The 27,899-nt window shown below is 48.9% G+C and overlaps 1 protein-coding gene across 2 annotated transcripts; it reads left to right on the top strand.

Annotated features, from left to right (window-relative positions):
• The first annotated feature begins 72 nt into the window (after positions 1–72).
• Positions 73–23,861, top strand: GPR20 (G protein-coupled receptor 20). Of its 2 annotated transcripts, none has more exons than XM_040547380.1 (2): positions 73–164; positions 22,514–23,861. In XM_040547380.1, exon 2 carries the CDS (start codon positions 22,529–22,531, stop codon positions 23,594–23,596), a length of 1,068 nt encoding a protein of 355 aa, XP_040403314.1. In that variant the 5' UTR covers positions 73–164; positions 22,514–22,528; the 3' UTR covers positions 23,597–23,861. The 2 variants fall into 2 exon arrangements, with proteins under 2 accessions (XP_040403314.1, XP_040403313.1); XM_040547379.1 differs by lacking the exon at positions 73–164 and adding an exon at positions 11,413–11,793.
• Positions 23,862–27,899: the final 4,038 nt, after the last annotated feature.

The raw sequence follows: 27,899 nt of genomic DNA, 5'->3' as shown, positions 1-27,899 counted from the left end.
GCCGCGGAGGCTAGGAAAGACACTGACGTCAATGTAAAAGTAAACCAAAGAGGTCTGGTTCCTGTATCGCTGTGCCGGGCTGAGCGCTGGAGAGCAAGCACGCTGTCGCTCGGTCGAGGAATCCGGGAGCAGGCTCAGCAGCTGAGCTTTCTCATCCAAGCTCTGTAAGTACCGGCGGGGACGTGCAGCGAGGGGGAGAGGGAGGGAGATTTACCAGCTGCAGCTCGGGAAGGCAGCCCTGGCTGGGCTGAGAGTTTGGAGGCAAGCAGATTGGGATGGGAGTCCTTGCAAGCTGGGGCAGGAGCAAAAAGCACATGGGTTTGGGTGCTGTTGGCTCCACGCGGATGGGAACGGGGCTGGTGAGGAGCATCTCCTAACGAGCATCCCCTGATGAGCATCTCCTGAGGAGCACCTCCTACATTGGGTACTGCAGGGGAAGGGGAGGGCTGGAGAGTTTCATGCTGGTGCAATGGAAGAGGGAGTCTCATTGAGGGCGATGTGGGTGAACTGGTGCAGGTGAAAGCCAAATTTGTGCTGGTCCACCTTCTAGCCAGGTACATGTGCATGAGGATGCACATTTGACGTGTATAAAGCAGGCTGCAGGCTGTGCTATCTGAGACATTCTGTGTGAAAAAAAAATTAATATTTCTGGTGTATCTCCCCATTCTGACTACCTCTGTCAAGTCCAGCTATGTATACACGTACATATCTTGCAGATGTCCCTGTGTAGGGATGCAGAGCTAGACACAAAGCTTTTACACTCAGATGAAAAAGTGAGAGAGGGCTCAAAATAAACTTTGCAATATACCATTAGGAAGCAGGAAACTTTCCCCAGGAAAATGGTATGGAAAGCACCCTTGCTTTGGATGTTCTTGAATGGGGGAAGCAGCTGGTGGGTGAGAGGGATGAATGGTCCCGCGCGCAGCTGGCCAAGACGTGTCTGGCTGCAGTACATCATATAGAGAGCACCTCCTGTCGTGTACACAAACCATAGTCAGTGGCGGAGTGTGATGAATTGGAAATGCAGCTCTTTGGACCCATTTCAGCTGTGTTTTGGTAACACGAGGCGCCTTCTTTCCTACAATTTCTCGCATGCCAGGGCCAATTTCTCTCCTTCAGCAAAAAGCTGTCCCTTTTCCTGAAATGGCTGCTCCTCCAGCAAAGCTGAAACTACCCCATTCAAAAGTAAAAGGCAGTGGGCATAAAAGTTTAATCCCTATTACATGTGCCTGACAGTCCCAATTGAAAACCGCTGGGGCAAATGCTTCTGTCATCCAATATTAGATGCAAAAGGCTGCATCTCAGCTCCTGCTGCAAGCCCTGAGCAGAGCTGGAAGAAAACTAGAATGCCGTGTAAAAAAAGAGGCAGAAATGCCCACCACCTCCATGTCACAGCATCCAAAGGCACTGCCTTCAGTGGGAAACTCTTTAGTAAGAAAAGACAGTTTTCTGTCTCCTTTGCCTGCAGAAATCTCTGCCAACCCACAAAAGGGACAGCAAATCTCCTTCTTCCCCCCTCTCTTCTTACAAGGACACATGGCCACTTACTGTATTTATTAATTAATTAATAATTTCAGCACATTTTTCCTAACTCCATTTGAGACTCCTTTGCCTTCCCCTCGTGTGCTGAGACAAAACACAGGGAGGGAGCCATCTCTTCCCTCCCTACGGAGCGCAAAGGCGCCGAAAGTGCCCTACAAGTCTTCCTTCCCCTGTTTTGAAGAAGGAGGCAAAGGCCAAGGAAGGAATTGTACATGAAACATCCCTCACGGCACGTTCTCCCGCAGGCATTGGAATGGGGGAGGCTGCTGAACAGAGCAATAAATCCCACCCTTTGCACATACAACGCCACCGTGGTGCTGCTCCCCCATGTGTGCACCGCAGCCCTCCGAGCACAGGGGTACACCCTGGGGTGCTGCTGTTCCTGCAGGGACATGGGGCTGTCCCCCATGTCCCCCTGTGTCCCCCTTCGGGGGGGGGGAAGACCAAATCCTGCACCCCAGCTAGTCAGAAGGGAGGTTGGCTGTCTGCATTTTAACAGGATGGAGACATGTAGATGGAGATTTTCAGCAGGCAGGTGCTCAGCACATTTGGGGAAACCTCACCCTTTAAGGAGATGCAAGCCCCAGCATCTAAAAATGCAGACATCCGAATTCCCAAGCCTTTTTTAAAGCGGGAGCCAGAACTCCCCCATGGGAGTAATACTCAGACAAACACACTCAGACAAACGCACAAAGCACACATTACTTGGACTTTTCTTTACACCAGGGCAGGTTTCTTTACATGCCCGGGTGTTGGGTTTAAGGGGAGGTAAAACCATGTATCACCTAAATGTGCATCTTAACGAACCTCCTGTAACATCTAAGGTCAGGTCTACAGCCCCATCTGAGGAACATCTGCTGCTTCTTAGCAAGCCCTTCCACAAATATTGTAAGGATCCTGACACCTCTATTTGCTCTCTCTTTGACCTCCCCTCCAGTTTTCATTCTTGCATTTTAATTTGTGGCATTTCACTCAAAACAACCAATTAAGGCTACCCACAGAGAGAAAATCCTATTCGGTGCTTAGCAGAGAAACTCTCCCCTTCCAGTAGGTCCTAGGAAGACACAGAAGAGTCCAGCCATGCTTGACAAAGCCCAGAGGTCGAAGAAGTTGTGCTGAGGTGAGGGGTGAAGAGAAAGGTGTGAAGCTTTGGGGCAGATGGGTCTGGGCTGAGCTGGGCTGTGACACCAAATTGACATCACCTGTTGGGATGACACTAACCAGGGGCACTGCTGTTCGATCTCAACATGATATTTACGGGGATCAATATGCCATTAGTGTGTAGACCCAGGGGACTGAATTCTTTATTGCTTCTTATACATAATCCATAAAAGATGTGCAAGTCATCTATCACAGCCTCAAAGCGACCATTGTCACACAACAGAAAGGGTGACCTCTTCCAGTTCACTACAAAAGGATTTACTGGCAAATGTCCCCTCCTCTTCACGGCTCCAGCCACCTGCTCTGCAAATCCCTGCCAGAAAGCTGGGGCTCTGGGACATGCCCTAAAGCCACCAAACGTGGGATATGGCTCCTGGTGCAGCAGCCAAGCTGATGGCACCCATCACTGAGCGCACTCGGGTTGCCAATTCTCTCTGTAGGACACCCGGAGAGATGGATTTGGGTCTCCCTGGGGAGCTGCCCCATAGAGGAGCTGTCACAAGTAGGCTTTGGCCTCGTTGATGAGGCTGGGGAGGTTTGCTGAAGTTCTCTGCTTCGTCCAGGACACCAAGGGCCTCATCTGGCAGGACGCAGAGGGGAAACTGGGTGGTTGCAGCCGGGGTTCACCTGCTTGCACTTGCAGAGTCGCAGTCCCCCAGAAGGCAGGCTGTCTCCTTTTCCCCTGCTCGAATAAGCCAAGCAATACATCTCCAGGAAAAATCCAGGCTGCCAAGGCACGTCACGCTGTCTTCAGCCACCAGTTATGTAGATAAATTGATTGTCGTGAGAGTGACGAAGCAGCGCAGCAAACAAACTTGCAGGAGCACGGCAGCCCGTTTTTCACACGCCAGGCTCAGGACTTCCTGCAGCTTTGATCAAACACACCAAATTGTCTGCAGACTGCATTTGTTTTAGAGACAGACTTGGGAGCTGAAGCAAGTCAGCAAGGGGCAGAGCTTTCTAAGACACTGATCACATTCGTGCAGTGCTGTGCAGGGTGAATTGAGCAGGTATCGATCGTGGGGCAAGCTCGCACAGGGCAGGGTTGCATGGAGCAGGATTGCACAAGGAAAAGCACAGGGAAACACGCTGCCCCCGAGCTACCCCTTCTCCCACCACCCCCAAATGGATCCAGAAATGCTGGGAGAGGTGCACAGGCTTTGCATATCCTACCCGGTCTCAGCCACATGGACTCAGCTGTCACGTCCCGTGAAGCCACCAAGCGGCAGGCACCTCAGAGGATGCCCAGGACTGAAATAGCAAGGAGCAGACATCAGGAGCCAGAGTCACTGGTGGGGAGAGGAAGGGGAGTCATGCTGCTTCCAGACCCTGCCTAGATTAGGGATGTCTCATAACCAGGGCTGCTCGCCTCCCACTCACCGCGGTATTAAGTTCGCCCAAAGAACCGGAGCTGCTAAGACACCAGCAGCAATAAATCCCGACGGTGTGATTCCTCGTGAGCAGCTTACCTAGGAAAGTGCCTGATTATTTTACACATGTTGATTTATTGTTACACTCAGGAGGGCTTGAGCCACCACTTCTTGCCCAAGGGAGCTCAGCCGTGGAGCTCAGCATCTCGACTCATGTTATTGGGACTGATAAACGACTGGCCATGATCGGATGGCATATCTAAAAATACAGGGCCTGCGGTTTATTTTTCTTGGAAAATGGAAAGACACCCAAAGAAGCACAGCCCAATTTAGCAACCACAGCAGGCTGGATTTTTGCTTTAAAGAAGCCAGCAGAATGTGCCCGTAAGGAGGAGACGTTTAGGTTGTGGTAGAGCCATGGGATTCACCTGCAGAGCCTTTTCCAATGCACATACCCATTCATTAGCCCATTTAACACTATTTATTACATCTAGTAGTGCTTTTCTAGGATAAAATCCTTCCAGGCGATGCAGAGCCACAGGGCATGGGTGCCAAATGGCACTTTGCAGCACCACCTAAAATAACAAAGACAGATGCTATGAGTAACAAGATGATGTTATGGAGAGGAACGATTCAGCAGTGACAGGTTGAGCTTTTGCTCCTGATAAAAAATTAACTCTGAGGCCAAAAACACGAACTGGAGATCTTCCATACACCCTACCACCCATTGCCTCAATGAGTTGAAGACCTCCTTGATAACTGGTAGTGATGACCTGTTCCTGTCCATAACCTCATCCAAAGCAGAGAAAACATTCCCCAAAATTTCCACCTGACCTGGGTCCACTGCAGGTCCCCCATGCCGCCTGTGAGGGATGAAATCCTATAGCAATCCTATCGCAAAACCCACCAACAGGACCAAGAGCACCTGCTGGATTCTGCTGTCTATCCATGGGTTTTCAAGAGAAAAACTGACTATGCTGGCATTGTAGTTTCTTGCAAGGAACTCATATCACATACTAATTTCGTCCTTCACTTCCTGAAAAATTAGCAGGAAAAGGGTATTTCTGCACCTCATTCTTAGAGGGGCCATTTCGATAATAGGGAAACTGAGGCACCTTCACAGACAGCAGCTTTCTCCCCGACAAGGCCCCTTGCACAGAGCTTGCTGTGGGAGCAGGGCCCGCCTGCAGGGACAGGAGCTGTAATTCCAAACAGCTGAAAACACAAAGGGAAAAAAAAATAAAAACTCCAAAATAACAGGCAAAAAAAATCAGCAAATGTACCGGTTTCTTCCAGAGGCAGCAATTTTAGGAATCACTTGTAACCGAGCAGCAGCGGGGTTGGGTGTTTTGTTTTGTTTTGTTTTGTTTTGTTTTCCAAATGGGGCCCTTTCTTTTCTTCATGTTCCTATAGGGTTTTTCATCCCCGTGGAATTTCCTACCATAATCCACCAGATTTATGCTGCCCTGTTTCGGACCACAGCATCACTGAGCTCCGCGTGCCTCTAACAAAAGGCAGCTCTTCGCAATCTCCACAAAGCAGGCGAACAAAGGGGATGGGAGAAGAGGATTAGCATGGCTTCAGCTTGCAGAGAAAAAAGAGCAGGGAGGGGATGTGATTTTCTGTAAAAGCCTTTTGGGGAGCAAGGAGCCAAAGAGCAGATTTTCTGACTCGCAGGCGTCCTGCCTCCTGGTTGCTGTGACTCTGCATGGCACAGGGGCATGGGCTCGGCTGCTTGCACAGCAAAGGAGCCCAGCATTGAGCAGATGGTACTGGCAGCATCTGCTAAATCGGAGCAGGTGGAGGTACCAGATGGGTCCCCTAAGGTCCCTGCTGCTTGCTTGCCGTGTGTTTGTGAATGTCCTCTCCATCCTCTGCACTCCGCCTCTACGGGCTCGGCTTGGGTTCACCGAATGCTGGAGTTGGGAAGGGACCTCTGGGACCATCTGGTCCAGCCCCTGCTCCAGCAGGGTGCCCAGGACCACGTCCTGGTGGCTTTTGAAGGTTTCCAAGGAGGAGACTCCAAAACCCCTCTGGAATACCACTTCCAGAGCTTGGTTTGAGGTTTTCTGGCTCAGCCCTACCATGCCGTGTTTCCCCCTACCCCAAACACAAGAGCAGAGCACCGAGAGCTGCTTGGGGACTCTGTTGACCACCCTGAAGCTACAGCCCCATGCAGCCAAGCCCAGTGTCTTCCTGATTCCTTCTCTATAGGCCTGGAGCCAGAGCTGGGCAAGAGCTACTCCGCCGGGCCCATCCCTGACCTTCTGGAGCACGTGTGCCCAAGTGATGCCAAAGCCCTGGCTGCCTGCGTAGCTTTCCCCTCCAAGCTCCCGTGTCCCTGTGCGCCCAGCGACAAACAAATCCAGCAGGGATTGCTTTGCTGGGAATGGGGAGAGCTCCGCGGTGAGGTTGTGACACTGGACGTTGTGTTCTTGGCAATTAGGTCCTGAAACTTTGAAAAAAATAGCAAGGAAGAAAAAATAAAATGCAAGAAGAAGTGGCTGCTGGCCAGAGCTGGGTTGGGGGGACATAAAGGTTAGAGGGAGACCTTGCAAGGGACCCCAAATGGTGATGGATAGCAAGGGGTGGTTGAGATGTGACGTGCTTTGTTGGGTTGCTGAAGTGTCTCTCCAGCTCTTTTTGCTGGTGCCTTGACTGAGGATCCATGCCACAAACCTCACTGGTGTGACAGTGGGGGTGGTCTGGGCAGACTGGGCTGGAAAAGGGGATCCTGACCCCTCACAGGGTATGTCTATAGCAGGACAGGGCACATCCAGCTCTACACCCCTTGTCATGCAATAAATGGACACAGGCAGGACCGATGTACTCCACACCAGTCATTTGGGACAGACCTTGGGGTCACCCGGAGAAGCGGCTCGCTCCTTGTGCCCTGCAGACGCCTTCACATTTTTCAGCTCAGCAAAAATGCCACGGCCAGGGGAGAGAAACGCAGGGGGAGGAAATGCTCAGAAAAGTCAGTTCCTAAAAATGCAGCAGGCAGGCAGGAAACGGGCTCTTGCATACTTTCTCCCCCATGCCTGACTCACCCACTGGGAGCCATGGACATCATTTGGGAACCACTTTTCTTTCCCTGTTCCTCATCAAATGGACAAAGCACGGCTGCATCCCGTCAGCAGAAGCCCCCATACGGTCACTGTCTGATCTCCCTCCCTGTGTAAACATGCCGATGGGGAGCCTGTTTGGAGGCTAAGGGTCCTTCTGGCCTTTGCTGTGCCCTGAGGATGCTGAGTGACAGCCCAGCAGGTGCTGGGAAGTGCCTGTGATTTCAGAGCAGTGCCTTGGCAGGAAAAAACGACTGCTGTCTGCTGAGCCTCTTAGGTCAGGTAGGTACAGCTGCCTCTGGGCCCTGCTGAGAGGTAATTATAGGGGCAGCTGGATCATCTTTTATAGCTCACCGCAGCCTCTGTTGCTCATGCTGAGAGTCAGGCAGTGGGATGCTGAACGTGATGAGGGGAAGCGGTTGGACGTCCTCCCCCTCTGGGCAGAAAAAGCTCAGGTTTCCCTGCTCTTTTAGTGTTTGTGCCCCAACTTTGCAGGAGAGCGACAAGTTCTGGGAGACAAAAGATCCGCCTTCACAACCCACCCTACTGCCTTTCCTAAGCTGGTGCTTGGGACCTACAAGGTCGGTGTGATTTCTCCTCCTGCACTGGTGATGGAGCAGGAAGGAGGGAAGGTCACAGGCTCGAGCAAGGAGCAACCCCAAGCCCCAAGCCCCTGCGCGATCTGCTGGTTCTACCCAAGCAGCCATGTCTGCCACTGGGTTGCTGCACCCATCCCTGATGGGATCAGTTTTGACTCAAAATGAATAAATGGAGCTCAGCAGGGACAAATCTTGAGCTCCTTCCCATGCCTGCCCACAAGGTTTCCCACCCTTGTGCACAAGCAGGGCCAGAGCTGGATACGGGATGAAGTCAGGGTTTCTTCCTGGCTCTCCTCAGCCCCACCAAATCAGTCTGGCTACAAGTTGTCCCCACCAAATAGCTGCTTCTCTCCACTATTCTCACTGCTGGGGTGTGGGAGGGCAGTAGAAGTTAGGGCAGGTGCTTTCATCCACCAGGCAGGAGCTCAGCACCTGTCGGACCCCGCTCAGCTCCATGAGGCTCTGCAGCAGGGCTGGGACAGAAGCCAGCCTTTTGTTCCTCGTCCTTTGACAACGTTCCCACACTGCTGTCCAAGGCTTTCCTTCCAGGGGAAGGGAACGCATGTCCGACTCGTTAATGGCAATGAAGTGCGATGGAGTTGACCAAGCCCCTCTGCAAAGAAGGATGTTCCTAGTCTCAGTGTCCGCAGATTTTACCCTAAACCAAATGTTGTGTGGTTTACGAGAGGAGTTGGGGAGGGTAAAATGGATGTAAGCTGTCTTCCATGCTGTTAACTTTTCCTGCTGTGGTAAAGGATTTACTCACGTGGCAGGGAGCAGACCACATCCATGTCATTTCTTCATCAACCCTGCACCTCCATCAGCTGGGCAACCTCCCCTGAAAGCAGCCTTCTGAGGATAGGCTTGTGTTTATGACATTCCCTTTTCCCATTTCCCTTTCAGGTTCTCCTGCCACCTGGTGCAGGAGTGAGACAGTGGACAAACATTTCATGAACACCTGTGTTGGTGGAAAAATGGGAAATTGCTCAAGAGAGGTGGGCTATGGGCAGGCGAGGTCATGTTCTCTGAAGCAGTTAATCAAAAGAGCTTTCCCAGACCACTTAGTGAAGATCCCACTCTTCTTGTGTCCTCCATGCAGTGAGGATCCTATCCTTCAGTATCTCCATGAAGTCATGACCCTAAATAAAGGCTCCTCAACTTTTTGGGCTCTATTGCATCAGGTCTGGGTCCAGGGCCTACTTGGGTAGAAGCTCTCCTTCAGCACTGAAGAAAAGAATGAATTTCTGAGGATCTGTTCATTCTAACAGAGGCTAAATTCAACATCCCAACAAAAACAGGCATGTTCAGACATGTTCATCTCCACTGCTATGGGATTGCTAGCAGTTATTATGGGCCAGCAGCACTCTCCCATACCCTGACTATTGTTATCCCAAGTGCTAATTTCAGCTGATCCAATACCTTCTTCCACTTACACCCTCGAGGCATCCACTGCAATATTTAATATTGTTGCATTTTCTTGGAGGTCTTTTACAACCTTAATGTTTCTATGATTCTATGATATTGAGCCAACAAGCTTGAAAATTTTCCACTTACTAAAGCTTCCCTTTTTTTCTGCTTTCCCCCCTCCCTTCGGGAGCATGATGAACGTCTGAAAATTGAGAGATGATGGAAGCTCTTCATTCATCAGCTACGGTTACAACTCCTCCCGAAGCTGAGTGTGGGAACCGTGTCTGGGCCAAAGCGTGGCCCAGAACCCGGACGGACCTCCTCCACCTTAACAGCAGCATCTGCTTCCCGATAAGGCATGCTCTGCACTATCTCAGGCACAACTTGAAACTTTGCAGCTGTTGCCACTCCAAGTCTAGCTCTAAATTCAGCAAGGAGGGAGAGGCTGGGATAGTGGGGGAGTGCGGGGCACTCGTTATCCTGTGCACAAGGGATGGGAAGAAAGCTCTCGTGCATCACACAGGAGAACACAACTAAATTGGTCCTCACTTAGGAAGGGCCAGGAAGTCCCAGAGCGGGTGAACAGAGCATAGCTATCAATACCTCATCCTGGAGAAAAGTCTCCTTGCTTTTTTCAGTCTCGTATTTGTAACTCTAGAGCTGTTCCCTAAATATATCAGGTTTGTTGACACACTAGTAGGAAATTAAGCATTTGCTACCATAGGCAATAAGAACAATAGGGTCCAAGTTCACCCTCCCCACCCAACACTGGTTGGTTTCTTCTCTTTCTTTGTTCATCTTGCTCAGCTCCCAAGAATGAAGGAAGTGAAGGCAATTTTATTAGCCAGAGATGATTCACGGAGGCCTTCCAATCACACTTGCTTTCCAAGTCATAAGGAAGTGAAAAGCAGATGAGATCCCAGGCACGTGCCTGAGCTCGAGGTCAGTCGTGAAAGGCTGGGATGCCTGCATCAGGGAGCACGTAAAGTCAAGGGGGATGTTCCTGAAACTGGGGGAAGAATCTGCCCCTCATTCTGAGGAAACTCAAAATAGAAAATCAATGAAATAATCAGACAAAAGAGATCATCTCAGACTTCCTGGGAAAGATCCAAGGGTGAAAAACTAATTCCAGAAAATGAGGTCAACCTTCTCTAATATCCATAGCTACTGTTTGTGCTCCAGCGAGACACGCATGTGTGGAGTTTACCTCTCCTCTATTTATGGATTTGCCCTCTTGACCTGGAATTCAATGCCTCTCAGTTGATCTTGTTGTGTTGTGCCGGGCCATATCCTGCCTGTTTGTTGTGTTGGCACCAGTGTGGTCTTTATCTAAATGGTGCGGGAAGACAGCAGCCCAGGGCTGGCACTAAATTCCTATCCATTCTCCCTGTCCTTCTAAATAACTACATTTCATGAAATGTTTTGCTTCGTTGTTTTTTTCTGCCTTTTTTTCCCAAAAGGGACCCCTAAACCTCCTGTAAAGCCTCGTGGAAATAACATCCGTGCATCTTTGACGCCTAACCCTCAGAAGATGGCTTTTTTTTGGTACCTAGTTTAGACCAGAAAACATCCCATCATGAGGAGGGGTCAGGGATTTGGGAGATTTGGGTCCTTACAGTATTGGTCAACAGAGACATCTCAAAAGCTGGTCCAGTCATATGCCTTGAGCCCATCTCAGCAAGGTGACACTTCATTACGTTGTGCCCAATCTCACCTCTTCTCCTGCAGCCAAGGGTGAAGGAAAACTCAGCTCCGGGATCTGATGCCTACAGTGACTCTAGCACCAGAAGGAGAGGGCTGTGTGAGGATGGAAAAATGTGCTGGGGAACCTTAGGCTGTCTATTTGCACCCTCAAATAGCCTCCACTCAGCCAGTTCAACCTAGTCCACAGGCAGATCTGATCAACCCCTCTCTCAAATGACTGCAGCCAGAAGTCACCAAGGCATGCAAAGTCACCCTTCATCTCCCTCTGCCAGGTCCTTTCTTAAGGTCTGGACAGCTGGGCTGGCTCAAAGCACAGCCCAGGCATTGTGTCTTCAGTCTAGCACCTTCCTGCGAGTGCCAGGGATGTTTCAGTCTAATCCCAGCTCATGTAGAGAAGTCAAAAAGAGAGGTATTTCCCTCCCGTGTCACACAGTGGTGGCTCGGTGAATTTGCAGTGGCCTTGAGCTGACTGAATGCTCAGCAAGGAGATTTTGTTCCCACAGAGACATAGGAAAAAAGACCTGGGGAGGGGACAGAGTGGGCAGCAACGTCACTATTAGTTCACTAGAGATGTTCAGGCATTAGCACAGCGAGGAAGGCTGGAGCCCTCTTTAGCGTTTCCAACACTTCATAAATTTCAGAGAGATTTAGGGCAAGGAGCCAGATGTTCAGGGAGAAATTCTGAACACTAAAAGACAAGTGGAAATATTTTTTTTTTTTTGGTAGTGTGTATTTTTTCCCATTAGTTGCAAGGCTATATTTAGAAGAGGGGGGGGAGACAGAGAGCGCACAAGAGAGATTAGGCATTTCTTCATGTTCTGTAGTCACTCCAGTTGTTCTGCTTGTAGGAACAGATGTCTCTTTCCTGGGGTGATAGCAGTCAGGTCCACGAGGAAATTTTCTTACCAGCAGCTCCTCTAACGTAGAAGGGAGATCGGGCCAGAGGTAAGTCAGTCCATCGTGGAGGAATAGACCAGCAGATGTTTTGGGATGTCGGTCCCAAACGGGGGAGTGAGTGATCAGGGAGGTGGCAGCGAGGGGGCCAGGAGGGAGTTGCTGAAGATGTGACCCCAAGCCTGGAAATTGTGGTTATCATGGCACGGAGCCCCAGCAGGGCGAGGTGGAAAGGGCACCTTGTCGAATACGTGGACAAGCTACTCGTAGAGCTCATGGCTCTGCCCTTGCTGCAGGTGTGGAAGGTCACCAGAAGGTTCTTGGGCTGCACCATAGGGCTGCTCTGGGCTGCAAGGGGTTTTCTGCATCGTGAGCTTCCCATTGTGGGGTTTTGAGGCTGTGCCATGATATTTGTGTGTTTTCCGAGGAGATGGGGGGTGATGAAAGGCATGCAAAGGTGCTGGTTTCCCCCCAGTGAAGAGTACTATGCTAGCCCTTGTGAAAGTGGGGGGCTGTTTTGTTTGTGTCTGCATAATGAAATTTGGGGAAAATAAATTTGTGAAGATTTTTGAAGCCAGGAGAGGAGTCAGCGCATTGCCTGGATCGGGGGACTGGGAATGTTTTATCTCTGGCTGTGCAGAAGGGTGCAAGTTCAGCTCTAGGAAAGATGCTGTTTTCTTTCTCTGAATCATCTTGCTGGGTCAGCCTAAGGAGAAGCAGATTCTCTCCAAGATCCTTAACAGACTTCTTCAGAAATGCTCTCTGCTTTCATAGCAACACACCCTTCAACACCTCAATGTTTTTCCAGTTTAATCCAGAATTTGCAAACCCCTTAAGGCACTGGGTGGGGAGCTGTCTGCGCAGCGCAGTGACGTACATGCCTAGGGAGGGAAACCACAGCAGCCAGTCCCCAAAGGGTTAAGATCTGGTAATCCATCCTGGGATTCCTCAAAAAAATGTCTGCTCTCTGGGTTAATCATGGCTCCGTGCCTCAGTTTCCCCCCTCAGCCAAGGGAGCAGCACGGCTTGAAGTGAGCATTGGGCTGCAGAGGTGCATCTGTGCTGGGCTGGTCTGCTGCTCATGGGGAGGTGCGAGCACACCGAATTTTCCATCAGTCCCTTATCCCCACCTGTATTTGTGTCACCTCCATTACTCCGTGGGTGTTCAGCTTGGCTTTTTCTGTCCCGGACCATACAAAGCCGCAGGTACTGCCCCATGGCAAAATTCTGCTGCTACTCTTCCCCAGCATCCTGCTCAGGCTTCTTGCCACGGGACAGAGCCAGCAGGCAACGGGAGGCAGAAAGAGGGAAAAGTATTCATAGATAGCTAAATTTGCAATTAAAAACTTCCTTTTCAAAAACAAGGGGTAGATCACAGGCCTGACGTCGCTCAGTTTAAACTCCCATCATGGTTTTGTACATGCCTGTGAAGTTCCTGGATGTGCCTATATGGTAATTCTCACTGCAGGGCTCTCCTTGGACACAGCCAGGACAGCTTTTATTCCAAACTGACATTTCTAGCGCTGTGTCCCAGCTACCCTTGAAATGCTAGATGGATTACTCTAATCCCCCTAAAAATCAAATGCATTTCTCTTGTACTGTTGCAGCCTCCCAAGAAGACAGGCACAGATCCATCTCTACTGGCTAGACCTACAAAACTCCAAGCCCATTAGCTTCTTTCCAGATTTAGCTTTAAAAAGAATTTTAAAACTTCTTGGAAGTTTTTTGTGTTTTTTTTTTTCCCAAAAAACGATGTACTTTCCCCTGCTACTATACTAGTCCACTAAGGACAGAGAGGGATCCGAGCAAGAAGTCATGCTCTGATTTCTCTTACAGAGCTAAAAATGCTCAGTACCTGCTGCAGAGATGTCAGACCATGCTCCCTCATGACAGATGGCACTTGGTAGTAGCCTTGGCGAGCTACAAGATATTGATCTTTGCAGTGCTAAGAGCATGATTTATGAGGCATTCACCAAAACACAGCAATTCTGTCACTCCAAGGCCAAGATCTGGTAAAGCAGAAAAGAGGGATGTGAAATATGCTACGGTATCCTTAAGTTGTTGTAGACATCCAAATGTTGTCCTAAGACGTCTGGACAAGAAGGAATGTCCTCAAATTGCACGAGGGGAGGTTCAGGTTGGAAATTAGGATAAAATTATTCTCAGAAAGAGCAGTCAGGCATTGGGACGGGTTGCCCAGGGAGGTGGTGGCGTCACCATCCCTGGGGGTGTTCAAGGAAAGGTTGGACGTGGTGCTTAGGGACATGGTTTAGTGGGTGACGTTGGTGGTAAGGGGATGGTTGGCCAGATGATCTTGGAGGTCTTTTCCAACCTTAATGATTTTATGAGTCTATGATTAGCACTTCTAAGGTGACTTGTACAAGCAAGCTTTGTAAGAGACGTGCTGAAGGACCTCTGGTTGCACACCACTGCTGGGTGCACGTGTGTGGGTCTGGAGAGGTAGGGGACCTGCAGCTTGTATGAACAATCCCACTTTGTTCACTTGTACCTGTACGTTTGCGCTCCTTCTTTCAAAGTCTGAGGCATTAGTGCTGCAAATGGGCACAGAGGAGGTATAAGCTGTGCAGAACTCCGCCAGCATGTGAATTTCCTGCTCTGTGTATCTTTGGGAGCCTCATTCCATATTTTCCATGCATGCTCAGATCAGGGTTAGGGGAGAACCATGCATATCTGTCAGGTTTAAAACAGATTGTCTCTGGGGTGTCCCAGACGGGCCATTCATCACCTGGTGTTAAGCAGCCAAATGCAGAGAGCAGACAAATCGAGCCAAGAAGCCTCCCTCCTAGTCACTTTGCTCTGGGAAGAAGAGGAATGTGGTTGTGTTCCCCCTCCTCTAACCAGCAGGGATCTTTCATCAGCTTGGATGACCTGTTGGACTAAATCACTGAGCAGGTACCCACAGGCTACTGCTTGTCCCCAGCAGAACCAGGCAGCTCACAGAGGACCTGATTTTGCCCATGGTTTTTTTAGGAAGCGTGGGGTACACCCGTGTGCACAAACAGCATTGAACACAACAGGGTGGGGTAGAAATATCACAGAATATCATAGAATCATTAAGGTTGGAGAAGACCTCCAAGATCATCTGGTCTAACCATCACCCTACCACCAATGTCTAAACCATATCCCTAAGCACCAGGTCCAACCTTTCCAATCAAATCACAACTCATGGCAACACCCACTGCCCATCCATAGCAGGGCATTGGAGGTGGAGGAACACATCTGGTCTTGCTGGGCTCATCAGACAGGAGGCAAATGGCTCAACAGCATCACAGGATTGCCAACTAGCATTGCATTACGGGGCCTAAAGGACAGCATCTGGCCATGCCTGGGTCAGGAGATTCAAACTTTTTCTCCAGCCAGATGGAAATCTGATTCTCAAGAGCAACTAGAGAGCTGCAAAAGTCAAGGGCAGTCAAGATGTGGCTGAGTGGTGCTGGCACCAGGCAACCAGCTACCATCTATCCACAGCCAGGCTGGTTCTGCCATAAGGAATATATGATTTGTTGTAAATCTGAAAATATTTAATTCCAGGCAAAAAAAAAAAAAAAAAATAAGAGGCAAGCAAAGCACTCTAAAAGAAGACATTCAGTCCTGTTTGCAATGTTTTGATGCCAAAGCAAATGTGAATTTGCAAGGAAGAAGACCTAAATGAAAGGATGTGTGGTGGAGAGTGCTAGTAAACTCCTTGCAGGTTCATAATATAGGAAACAAAGGTAATCTGGCCATGCTCAGTGCCTAGTTGTGTGTTTGTTGGCTCTGGCTTCCTCCGTCTTCCCAGCATTTTTCAATCTGTTGGCTAATTTCAACCAAAATTTGGCAGCAGGGAAAGATCACCTCAATTTTCAGGATATTAGGCAGCAATGAGAGGAGAAAGTTAAACAAGTGCCGGAGCCAAGGGAATAACTGGAACGTGAATGCTCATTAAGGCGGCCGGGTGTCCACATGGGAAAAAGCTATTAATAAGCATCTCAAACAGAGGAAAGCTTTCGTCCAACCCTTTGAGCCACTGCAAGGCACGAAACCATGAGAAAGCAGGTGTCATTTCATCCGACCCTCACAGAGCCGTGTGTTTTGTGTCTCCAAAGCGCCTTTTAGTTCCACAGCCTCAGAGGAGGAGGAATAATCCTACCCTGGACTGGGTTTGACAGTTTTCAACTGCAATTCCCCCACAGCCAGGTGTTTCATACACTCCGTCCAGCCACCCTCAGACCAGGGGGTTCATCAATGCCCAGGAACCAAGTGAGAGCAGAGATGTGATGCCCTCAAATACGGGATCCTCCCCACCCTGGGAATAGCCCCATTTCTGCTTTGGGGTGGGATCTTTCTCCTCCAGACATCAGCTCACAGCCTGGGGGCTAGATGGGAACCAGCTTTTCCCTGTTGGCAGCTGGATTCGTTCTCTTTCTCTCCCTTTCTCCCTCCGTTCCCACTGTCAGCAAACCCACCCTCCCCAGGCTGACAGAATGAGCCCTACCATGTATAGGGCAAGGTCCTCAACATGCACAAAAACACCATATTTGGCCAGTTTGAGCCCGAGTTGAGTGAGAGCTTGCCAGAAGGAGAATCAGACAATTTAAACCGAAGGAGAGTGAGTTTAACCCTTCGTATATAAATAGGATGATAAATCACCTAGGGAACTTTAAACACGGAGAGGCTGCAAAGCTAAACACATGCTGCTGCCATGCCAAGGTTAGCAGGCAGGACAGGGTGAGGGGGACAGGGGGATGACGGAGGAGCCGGTTTGCCTGGTCAGATGGTCAGATTCAGGACAGGGAGATGAGGAAAGCTGAAGCTGTTTATACTAAACAACGCTTGCTCTCACTTACTAATGTCCTTTTCATCTTTCCCATCCCAGTGCGTGGCTCTCTGGTTCTCTCTCTGTATGCAGAGATGCTATCTGCACACACCAATAAATAACCCTTTTGGAGAGTGGTTAGGACAAACCTCCACTGCATGACCTGCCTTTTCTTTTGTATCCCGTTATTTGAATTGCTGAGCTAGATCCAAAAGTCCTCCGGGTCAAGGAAGCAACTCCTGTTGATTTCAGCGAGCAGGGAGTGAGGCTTAGGGCTGATGCAGAGCTAAAAGTCGGGTGGAAAGAAATAAAGGATGGCCAAGGATATCCTCCCGGGGCATATGTAGCACTGAGCTGCCCGTGCAAAGTGAACAAGAGGGACGCCAAGCAGCAAGCGAGCAAGACAAGAGGCAGCAGGTCCTGCTTTCAGCACAGAGACCATCTGTTTCCTATTTGGCCCAAGAACGATGGAATTGGTTGCGTCATGCAATGAAGAAAAAGTATTTCAGAGCAGGTCCCTGTCTCCCAGTGCTGAGCAGGGACCTTTATCAGAACGAGGGAAGCCAGGTCAACCTCCAGTCTCCATCCCTCCCCTTATCCCGTTCCTACCCAGATGCCTGCTGTACTTTTAAGGAAATGCTACTCACGGCCAGCCAGACAAAATCCAGCCTGAGAGGTATAATATAACAGCACAAGCTAACTGGCGCATCCAGACAGCACTCCGATGGGAGGATATTCACCCATCATGGACTTTGCAGACTGCCAGCTCCATGGAACAGGGATTGCATGGAAATCTGCAGAGCTGCAAGCTGATTTAGGCATGGAGAAGTCCAGCTCCAATCTCTCTGGGCATTTTAGGAAACAGGGTGGCACAAGGGTTATCAACTCTGCTAGAAAAGATGACTACAGTTCTTGGAGCTCTTCATGAGTTCATGCTAGAGCTGCAAGCCACAAATAGGTACCATAGCAAAAAGACGTTTTTGGAGGCTGCAAAGCTTCTCATGTGCTTATCCATGACCTTCACTGACTACTCCTTGGTTATGCATAGTTGAACTGACCCCACTTTAACACCTGCATAAGTATTTCTGATGGCCGAGACAGGGAGACCTGGTTGGGGTAGTTTTGGGTTCAGAAATGCAGGGAAGGGGGCAGAATTGGAAACCTTTGGAAATGTTCATTTTTCCTCAGACACGAGGTCACACTGCCTTTCTGTTCAGCCTGCTGCAAAATGGGGCAATGTACCTTTGTCAAGGGCTTGGAGACCCAGAATGGAAAAATGCTTAGTAGCTGTTAACCAAGGGTTTGGTCCAGCTCCATCTCATTAAAAGCACTCAGAAGAATGCTGTTGCTTTGCCAGTCAAGCTCTCCATCCTTGCTGTTTGTGAGCAATCCCACAAAAAAAGGTAAAAGGCCATTCACCCGAACATCCATCAGCAACAATTTGATTAGAGGAAGACTTTTCCCCCTGCAGCCCAAGATCAGCTTTTCCATCGCTTGTCAGTGAGGAAATCTTCAGAATTACTTACATTTGTTAGGGTTTCTTTCATGTAACTGCTTGTATTGTGAGCCCAGGCGGGGCAGCAATAGAGTAAGAAGAGACATCAGCTCTAACACGGCTCCTCCGTTACAATTTGGCAAAGTGCTGCCTGTTATTCTTTTGGGTGATTACAATATCTGGAGTTTATTTCACTGCACATGGAGCTCAGTGGAAGAGGGGACTATTTAAGCCAGCACACTGTATGTGCTGATGATTTTCATTTCTGTGTACGGGCAGTACTCTTAGGGGATACTTTCCTATTAGGCTAAAGTGCCCTACATACCTCAATAGCATTGTGAGGATGGGGCACATCTGAAGGCAATTCAAGTTACTTATTTCACTGAAGCAGGAAAAGAAAAATGAAAGATGAATATCAGGTGCTCCTGAAAAGGGATCTGAGACTGAGGAAAAAGCTTGCAGAATATGCAAGCTACCAGCAAGAAGTAAAATCAGAGCAAACAGCCAATGCCTTACAATTACAATAGGAAGACAAATGCACACGCAAGTCAATACCCACGAGTGCCTCCTAAGGGGTGGGATGGGTGATTTTGTCTTCTCCCCTTGCTCACCTACCTGTATGAACACAGATATACAAGCTCATGCTGCGCTCGAGAGGCAATGGAGTCTTTATTTCCTCTTTTGCAAGGTTGCAGTGGCTTCAGCAGCTCTCCCCGTGACAGCATCTGCAAAGGGAAGCCTGGGAGCAGATCCAGGCATCTGCTGGTTTCAGTTTGTGTTTGTAATTAAAGAGCCACACAAACAAACAGAGCAGATCAGATGGTGAGAATATTAGAAAATCATGAGAAAATGGGCCAACTTTCTACATCCCTCCCATGCGTCTTTCTCAGGTGCCACACTTCGCGATTCCACTGCCTTCAGCCAGTCTTGGGTCCAGTTTTTCCTTTTATTTGCCATCAGCATCCTTGGCACAAAATCAAAAGAGACAAGACTTTTCCCCAGGAGCCTACAGGCTCAGTCAGACCCAGACAAAATAACGTGAACACGTGTGCGACGTTGGCTGCTGCTGGAGTTCAGTGCAGGGGGAGGTAACCCAGCCATTCCCAAAACACGTTCCAACATCTGGTTGCTGATGGAGATGTCCTAAGTGCAAAAGTGGACAGAAGTCAGGGCTGTTCCTCTTTTCCCAGCAGTTCTTTGGGACTTCTGACACCAGGCTTCAGGATCTCAGTCCTGCAGAATAATTTGGGACTGGGTTTGATTTCAGGAGGGTTTTTATGATTGAGCATCAGCCATTCCAACGGGCAACCCAGAGGCATGGATTTGAGCAGCTACCTAAACATGACAAATTGCCATTTGCTTATAAACATCCTCCCAAGTTCAAGGATACTAAAACCCAGCTTTTCTTTTTCACCACCTCCACCGACTAGATGAGAGGCAAGAAGAAACTAGGGCAGCCACCAGACCCCAGGCTGGCTGACCTCATGATGGCAAAGTCAATTCTGCAAACATCTCCAGAGGGAGCTTGATGGCAGACCTAAATTCTTAGTCCTAATCTCTGTTTTTTCTCAACAAATAGTCTGCTTTAAGATCACCTCAGTGAATGATAAAGAAAAAACACAATTGTCTATGACATCCCATGAGGACTCTTCATTGAAGGGCTGACCATTTACCAAACACGCTTCTTTCCCAACCCTCTCCCAGGTGAGAAGGAGCAGGAAAGCAGACTCCCCTTGGCCATTCAGTCCTCCCCAGAAGTTTGCCTGCTCATATCCTGACTCTATTCATCAGCACAGGATCAGAACTTCTCTGCTGGAAAAGACCTGGGCATTACACAAATCCAGGCTGGGTGGAGAATGGATTGAGAGCAGCCCTGAGGAGAAGGTCTTGGGGGTCTTGACTGATGAAAAAATCAGCTTGAGCCGGCAATGTGTGCTTGCAGACCAGAAAACCAACCATATCCTGGGCTGCATCAAAAGCAGCATGGCCAGCAGGGTGAGGGAGGGGATTGTCCCCTTCTGTTCTGCTCTTGTGAGGCTCCACCTGGAGCCTGCATTCAGCTCTGAGGCCCCCAGCATAAGGAGGACATAGACCTGTTGGAGCAAGTCCAGATGAGAGACAAGAGGATGATCAGAGGGCTGGAGCACCTCTCCTATGGAGAGAATGAAAGAGTTGGGGTTGTTCAGCTTGGTGAAAGCTCCAGGGAGACCTTACAGCAGCCTGCCAGTACCTACAGGGGGCCTACAGGAAACCTGCAGAGGGACTCTTTGTCAGGGAGTGTAGTGATAGGACAAGGGGGAATGGGTAGGTTTAGATTAGACATTAGGAAGAAATTCTTCACTCAGAGGGTGGTGAGGCACTGGCACAGGCTGCCCAGAGAAGCTGTGGATGCCCCATCCCTGGAGGTGCTCAAGGCCAGGCTGGATGGGGCTTTGGGCAACCTGGGCTGGTGGGAGGTGTTTCTGCTTATGGCAGGGGGGTAGAACTAGGTGGTCTTTAAGGTCCCTTCCAACCCAAACCATTCTGTGATTCTATGATTATAGTGGATTTTAAGCTGGAAAAAAAGCCAGCGAGAAGTGCGTTCTTACTGCAGACAAGGCAAAGTGAAGACAGTGCTACATCAGGAGGATCATGCTCAGCAGATCGAGGGGACATATTACCTCCAACAATTCAGCACTGGTGAGGTGTCCAGCTTGGTTCCACTCTGTTCAGGGGAAAGCTGAAAGACAGCAGAGGGTTACCAGATGGGAGGAACCAAGGACGGCCTGGGGCTGACCAGCTGGAAAGCAGCTGTGCAGAAGACTTGGGGTCCTGGTGGACACCTAGATGCACATGAGCCAGCAATAAACCCTTGTGACAACACCCTTAGTGTTGCCTTAGGAGGAACATTCCCAGGAGGTCAAGGGAGATGATCCATCTCCTCTGCTCAGCACTCAAGAGAGCGATGTCCAGCCCAAGGAATTCCAGATAGCAGGACTTTGTGATTCATTAGCCCAGAAAACAAGCTCTTGGTGGCTGGCCACCAACAGCCTGAAACCTCTCGCAGGCAACAGGACACCCTCAGGTCATCCTCCTGATCCCCAGAAGCAGCAAAAAGGATTAGTGCAGATAGGAAATCAGCTGCCAAAGGATGTGGCAGGCTTGGAGGAGCTTGATATCAGGACCCCCTTAGCATCTCAAGCCCTCCCCATTGAGACACACAGCCCAGGCACACCGCAGTTCCTGCGAGCCCTGGGAGATGTGTTTGCGGCTCCTTGTCTCCTCGCCCTTCCGCACTTGGCTCTTCGGTAACAGGGATTTCAAACCCTCATAACTCAAGTCTTTCAGCATCATTCTCTGCTGATTCAAGCTGATTTTTTTAACCTCACAGTCCTGCTCAGCTGCTTTGAGATATTCCAGACATTTTTCAACCATTTATTTTTATTGAAACCAGCCAAGTCTCTGTATATATTGGGCTTTTTTTTATCTTTTTAATATACAAATCAGTTTAAAATAGTGTGTAAGTCAGGAATGATTTGCAAATTAAACTGTCAGACCCTGGCAGGAGTGGTGGCTGACACCCTTGGTTGAAATTTCCCGGCTGCTGTTGCTGTGAGTGCAGATCTCTAGAAAATGCCACACAACCTGCTTTCGTTTTCCTGGAAACTTCAGCCACCCTTTGCTTTTAGGAAAGTCTCACCATTCCTGAAGATGCTGCTGCATGTAACTCTCTAATGGGATCACCTGGTTAAGAGAAGGAATGGGATATTTTAGGAGTCAGAGGGTGGGGCTTTGGTTGTGCTGATAGCTTGGGCAAATGTTTTCTGCTTGCCAGCACTATCCTGCTCCCATGGGAGGGCAGAGAGAGGCCCCATTTAGGAAGAAACTGCTCCCATGAAGAAAGAACTCAAAAGATGAGTGCCTTATTCAGGAAGTAAGACTTGGTAGGACTCTCATACTGGTCTGAACCTCCCTCCCACAGCAGCAAATGGACTGTGCATCAGTGCACCCTGCTTACCCTCAGCAACCCCATCCACTTCTCCGGGCCATTGGCCATGTGGCCGGCCCAAGTATGACCCAAACCCCTCAATTTCCCTTCTCCTCTCTGCCCCCCTTGGCACAGTTCACTTCTCTCTCCTTGCTCAGGTCTTAAATCCGGTTTTGAACAGAGCAGGGGAAGAGCAACTTGAAGTGGGGATTGCACTGTTTTGGGATTCCCCAAAACACCCTTGAAGTGGGGATCGCACGTCTTCCCCAAAACACTGGAACCACCGGAAGACAGCAGATATAAAAGCAGGTATTTTCCTAGCAGGTACCAACCTGCCACTTAGTGTACTGACTGATAAGCTGCCTAGAGAGTACAGCAATACATATAATTACTGAGGATGTGCAAATACATTGGTTAAAACGTTCTCAGGACAAGATTCTGAGCCTTGAGCTGTGATATATCCATCAATAACCCTCTGTTTCTTTTGTTCCAGCTTGCTGAGAAGGCAATGACCATGCCGACCTCCTCCACCCAACTGCCAGCTCTTGGCCATATCAATGCCACCCAGCAACCCAACTCCAGCATCTACTTGTTCTCCATGTTCATCCACCCTGACAAAGACCTGTACAGAGAATTTTACAGCCTATCGATTGCCCTGATGGTGGTCAATGCCATCATTTTCCTGGTGGGTGTCGTGCTGAACAGCTTGGCACTGTATGTATTCTGCTTCCGTACCAAGACAAAAACCACCTCTGTTATTTACACCATCAACTTGATTGTTACTGATCTCTTGGTGGGCTTCTCCTTGCCCGTCCGGCTCATCATGTTCTACAGTGCAGGGGACTGCCTGCATTGTTCTTTGGTTCATATCTTTGGCTACTTTGTCAACATGTACTGTAGCATACTCTTCTTGACCTGCATCTGTGTTGACCGCTACCTGGCGATCGTACAGGTGGAGGCCTCACGTAAATGGAGGAACCCCACCTGTGCCAAGGGGATCTGTGTCTTCATCTGGATCTTTGCTACCGTAGTGACTTTCTCCATCCTCACCACGGCAATACAGTTTGCCCAGTGCTGCCTCTCCAAGATTCTGGTCCTGATGGTCTGTGAGTACTTCTTCCCCCTCATCATAATCATCTTCTTCACTGCCAGGATTATGTGTGCTCTCTCCAAGCCCAGCCTCATGCACCAGAGCCGGGAGAGGAGAATGAGGGCTGTGCAACTCCTTATCACTGTCCTCATTATCTTCATGATCTGTTTCACTCCTTTCCATGTGCGACAGGTAGCCATCTCCATCAACTCCAACATGTCCCATAAAGTCAGCCTCCTCGTCTACCACGTGACGGTGACTCTGAGCAGCCTCAACAGCTGCATGGACCCTATTGTCTACTGCTTTGTCACCAACAACTTCCAGTCAACCATGAAAAACATCTTCAGGAAAACCGAGCCAGAGCAAGCCAACGTGGACATTCTGGCCACAAACAAGAACTCCAAGGGTTCCAACGCAATCATCGCATTCTCCAACACAATAGGAAGCCCTGTGAGCTTGCCGTCACCAAGCAGTGTCCAGATCTAACCTACTTCCAAGGGGACTTGCTGCAGGAAGCCGGCGTAATGATGCTGGAACATTGCTAGGGTGCATTGTACCATTGCCTGACATCTTTTTTTAGGGTGAGGTTCAGAATGACCGTGGCGGAATTTATTCCTCAGAAACATTGTGGTCTGTTTGCAAAATAGAACTTGCAGTGTGGTTAGTACCAATACAAAAGAGAGATTATTAATTACTGTTCCCAACAGGAATGTTTTCTTTGTATTTTAATACAGACATTTTGCTAGCAACGAATTCCTTACTGTGGTTTTCTTTTCCTGTTTGACATTGTAATGATGACTACGAGTCCTATTATGACTTAGAAAGCACTAAATCCCTCTGTTTTCTATGAAAGCTTTCAGGTCTCGAGCATGTGCTTAAGAGTAAAGGGTAAAAGTGATGTTTCCAGAACTATTCAAGATTTTCAATGCCAATGGAGCGGGGCAGAATTATTCTAACCCACCTATCCCCAGTAACTACTCAGTTGTTTCTGAAAAAAGTCTGAACTTTCTCAGGGGAGAGATTGTGAAGTCAAGCTGTAATGTCTCCTCTCACAATTTAAGCTAAAAGAAAAAAATATATGTGGGTGTGTATGTTTTCATGCACATTTTCTGGGCTTGGGGAGAGGTTAAGGATATGTTCCACCTTTATTTGGATCCCTAAATCCCCTAAATTGCAGAGGAGCATACAAAAAAAGCTGTGAAAACGAATGTGCTTTCCAGCAAACTCTGCTGCTCAGCTCTCTCTCCCTGAAGAACAGCCAAGATGAAAAGCAGAACCAGACTGTGATGCTATACTACCCGTGTCTGAGTTTTCTTCCTGGCACATTGTGAAACCAGTGCTCGCAGTCCTAATTCCCTCTATCGGTTCATCCACTCAGTCATTTAAAGGCTGATGCTTCCAGGGACAGAAAAAGATTCCATCTCAAGCATCCAGGTCAAAACTCACCCCAGCATAAAGCCCCTAGGATGATTTAGGAGCCATGTTTGAAAGGTATGTGGGGATATGGATGCCAGGAAATTCTGTCCACAATAGTGGGTAAATGTCCTCATTTGGACTTTACCAATTAAACAATGCCAATACTAAAATTATCCTAGGAAAAGAGCAAAGCCTGCAGCGTGAATGGCTATAACGTTTGTTGCTGCTCCATTTCTCCTCACTGTCATGGCTACTCCCCCTCCATCTGGAAGGCTACTCTGAAGTCATCAAGTCTACTGAAAGGAGTGACCCTGACCTCCACATTGCCTGGATCCCCAGGGATATAACAGGCACCCAGACACTGCCTGCATGTGCAGGCACTTTCGTGCATATGTCTCTTAACCCTGCATCAACGAGTGCCCAGGGAAGGATTCAGCTGCCGAAAAGCCCATAACTAGTGCCATGGTAGGTATGATAGCGTGTCCACACTACTCCAGCTCCTGCTGCACAAAACCGTGGTTCTCCTGCAAGTCCTGCACAGTGCCAACAGTCTTATCCTGGTGGTGGAGTCACTGTCCCTGGGGGTGTTCAAGGAAAGGTTGGACATGGTGCTTAGGGACACGGTTTAGCGGGTGACATTGGTGGTAGGGTGATGGTTGGACCAGATGATCTTGGAGGTCTTTTCCAATGTGAATGATTTTATGACCCTCAAGTATCCCAGAGCACTCCCCAGGCACAGACACTTCTGCCTGGACAGCTGAGTCCTGTGCCTGAAATAAAATTATATATCTACAATCTTCAAATGGGCAGTGCTCACTCAGTTGCCGAGGGACCTGCAGGCGTCCCCTCGAGGATCAGCATGACACGGTCAGCTTCAGCTGGACCATTAACTCGGGCTCTAGTGGGTCCTGGGGCACAGCTTGTCACTACTGGGGATGTGACTTGTCTGAAGGCCTCCTGAGCAATGCAGGTGACTTAGTGCCCTTTAGCAAAGGGACCTCTATTCCTCTGAAGAGGAGAAGAGGACTTTTCCTTTCCTAGAGGTTGGGATGGCAGCCACCAACACAGTGGTACATCCCATGGGATGTAAGACTGTTATCCTGGCTGTTGCTTCCCGTTCTAGACATGGCCATGGTGAGTATTCCCATGGTACTCTGTTTTCCTTTTGCCTCTTCTATTTCTTTATTCATCTGCAAATTACTGACTTTGATGAGGCACCTAACAGCCAAGGTCACCTTCTTGGCAGGTCTCCGACAAATGATGCTTCAGCACACACAGATTAGGTTCTCGCTTCTTGGCCGTGCTAGCCACTTCGCATTTCTGCCACCATTTTCCACCAGCCCCTCATTTTGAGAAAATATGCTCCAAGGATCTGCACTTCCATGCAGACCCCCAAAACTCATGCCCACCAACCCACAACGTGCTCTCAGACCGTGTTCTCATTACAGCTAACTTGTTTGTAATGAAAATGTGCCTCATGTATACAGAGCTGTTAACACTACTGCCTTTTGCCAAGACTATTTCAGAGAAACGGGAGCAAAAGTGCAGGCTCGGTGCATAGCTTATTCTAGGTTCTTTGTTCCAACAAGCTACAATTTCACACCTCCCTTTCTTCTGCTATCAGCGGGGTTTTTGCCATATACAGAAATGCTTTAACATCTTTCTCAGTGCAGTTGTTTCTTTGTGGCCAGTATAAAACCTCCGAGATTATTTGCTTAGATGTTTAAGTTCCTAAACAGTGTCTCAGCTGAATCTCTCTTTCTGCTGTAAACTTAACTTTCAGTAGGCTGAATTCCCTTAACTTTCAGTGTATTATTCACTCCCCATAAGACCCATCTGACACTGAATAATTCTCTTTACTTGGTAAAGCCTGTTGCTTTATCTAGAGCTTTCAATGGTCCTTCTTCCATTTCCTCCCAACTCCAAAGCAGGATCAGGTCTTTTATCAAGAACACAGTCTCCAAAAACTGGCAAGCTGCTAAATCATTCACAAACTAGCCTATTTTATTAGTGACTTTTTGTGCTCTCCGTTTAATCCATATTGTTTACACATGTCATTTTTCCTCAGGGTGCAGCACTTGCCAAACTTCTGTCCTAGTTAGAGTCAGAATTTTCTGCTCAGGGTACGATGCTGAAAATCAGTACCAAAAATATGGCTATCATAGGAAATAAGCTTCCAATAGCACAGGTTTGTTGGGCTCATTCCACTTGGCAGTTCCCGTCGCTGCTGAAGTCCCTTTCAGTTCTCTCCCAAATTTCTCTAGGCTGGGGCCAAGTCTCTTGCCCCTTATCCTCTCTATCCGTCTGCTCAGGTCTCATCTTTGGTTGCCTCCCTGGTATCAGGTTGCTCAGAGGGGTTGTGGAGTCACCTCCTTGGAGACCTTCAAAAGCCACCAAGACGTGGTCCTGGGCTCCCTGCTGGAGGTGGCCCAGCTTGAGCAGGGGCTGGACCAGATGGACCCAGAGGTCCCTTCCCCCCTCAACCAGTCTGGGGTTCTGCGATCACCAACAGGATTGCAATAGTCCTGTTCCTACCCCAACCTGCCCTTCCTCTGATGAGAGCAGCACATCAGAAGCTGCACAAGATACAATAGGAAAGCCTCCACAGGCACCGTGAGTAATGCCATGCACCATTAAATACACTCAGAGGCTGCGAAGGCAGAGCATCTACAAGACGGCTTTTGCAGGGCGAGCTTTTATGTTGAGTATTTGAAGATTTAGATGCCGAATGCCCAACGATTTCAAACAAAATCAGACACTTAACAGCCTTTGAGAATCTGAGTCATTAGCCAAAGGCTGAAATATTAATAGGGTTGGATGGCATTGCATAGCATGCTATCACCGCCAAGTCTGTGGCAGACAGAATACAGTGTTCCCTAAAGAGCTTAACAGCAATAAAGAGTTCTGTAAAAAGCTCCAGCCTTTCAGGGGAATTACATCGTTCATTCCCCTTTGATGTACCGTAGTTCTCTTGCACATCTCAAATCCTATGAAGTGAATTAGAAATATCCTCTTCTACCAGCTGCCCAGAGGCTAGGGAAAAAAAAAAAAAAAAAAAAAAAAGATACTGTGCAAAATCTTACATGTGTTTTTTGGGGTCTCAGTCGTTCCTGGGACAAAAGATCTCTGTTAATAGCAAGCTCGCCTGCTTGAGTCACTGATGTCTGTAGAGGTGCAGAATAGCCAGCCCTAGGTCACAGTGCAAACACAGCTGGGCCCAGCAATGATGAAAATCTGCAATTTCGTGCCAGAAAAGGAGCCCCTGCCTCCACACGTGGGTTTGTCTGCCAGATCGCCTTCCTCCTGGGCTCTGAGCAAGCTCTGCCCCTGCTCCACAACCGCCTTTGTAACTGCAAAGGGGAACCAGCACAGC

The sequence above is a fragment of the Cygnus olor genome, chromosome 2, assembly GCF_009769625.2.
Source record: "Cygnus olor isolate bCygOlo1 chromosome 2, bCygOlo1.pri.v2, whole genome shotgun sequence".
NCBI classification, from domain to species: domain Eukaryota; kingdom Metazoa; phylum Chordata; class Aves; order Anseriformes; family Anatidae; genus Cygnus; species Cygnus olor.
The sequence above is the reverse complement of the archived record's forward strand: the minus strand, read 5'-3'. Positions and strand labels throughout refer to the sequence as shown.

Bases quoted from the DNA above. Each gene is read 5' to 3' on its own strand.
- GPR20 (XM_040547380.1), top strand. From the start codon at position 22,529: ATGACCATGCCGACCTCCTCCACCCAACTGCCAGCTCTTGGCCATATC.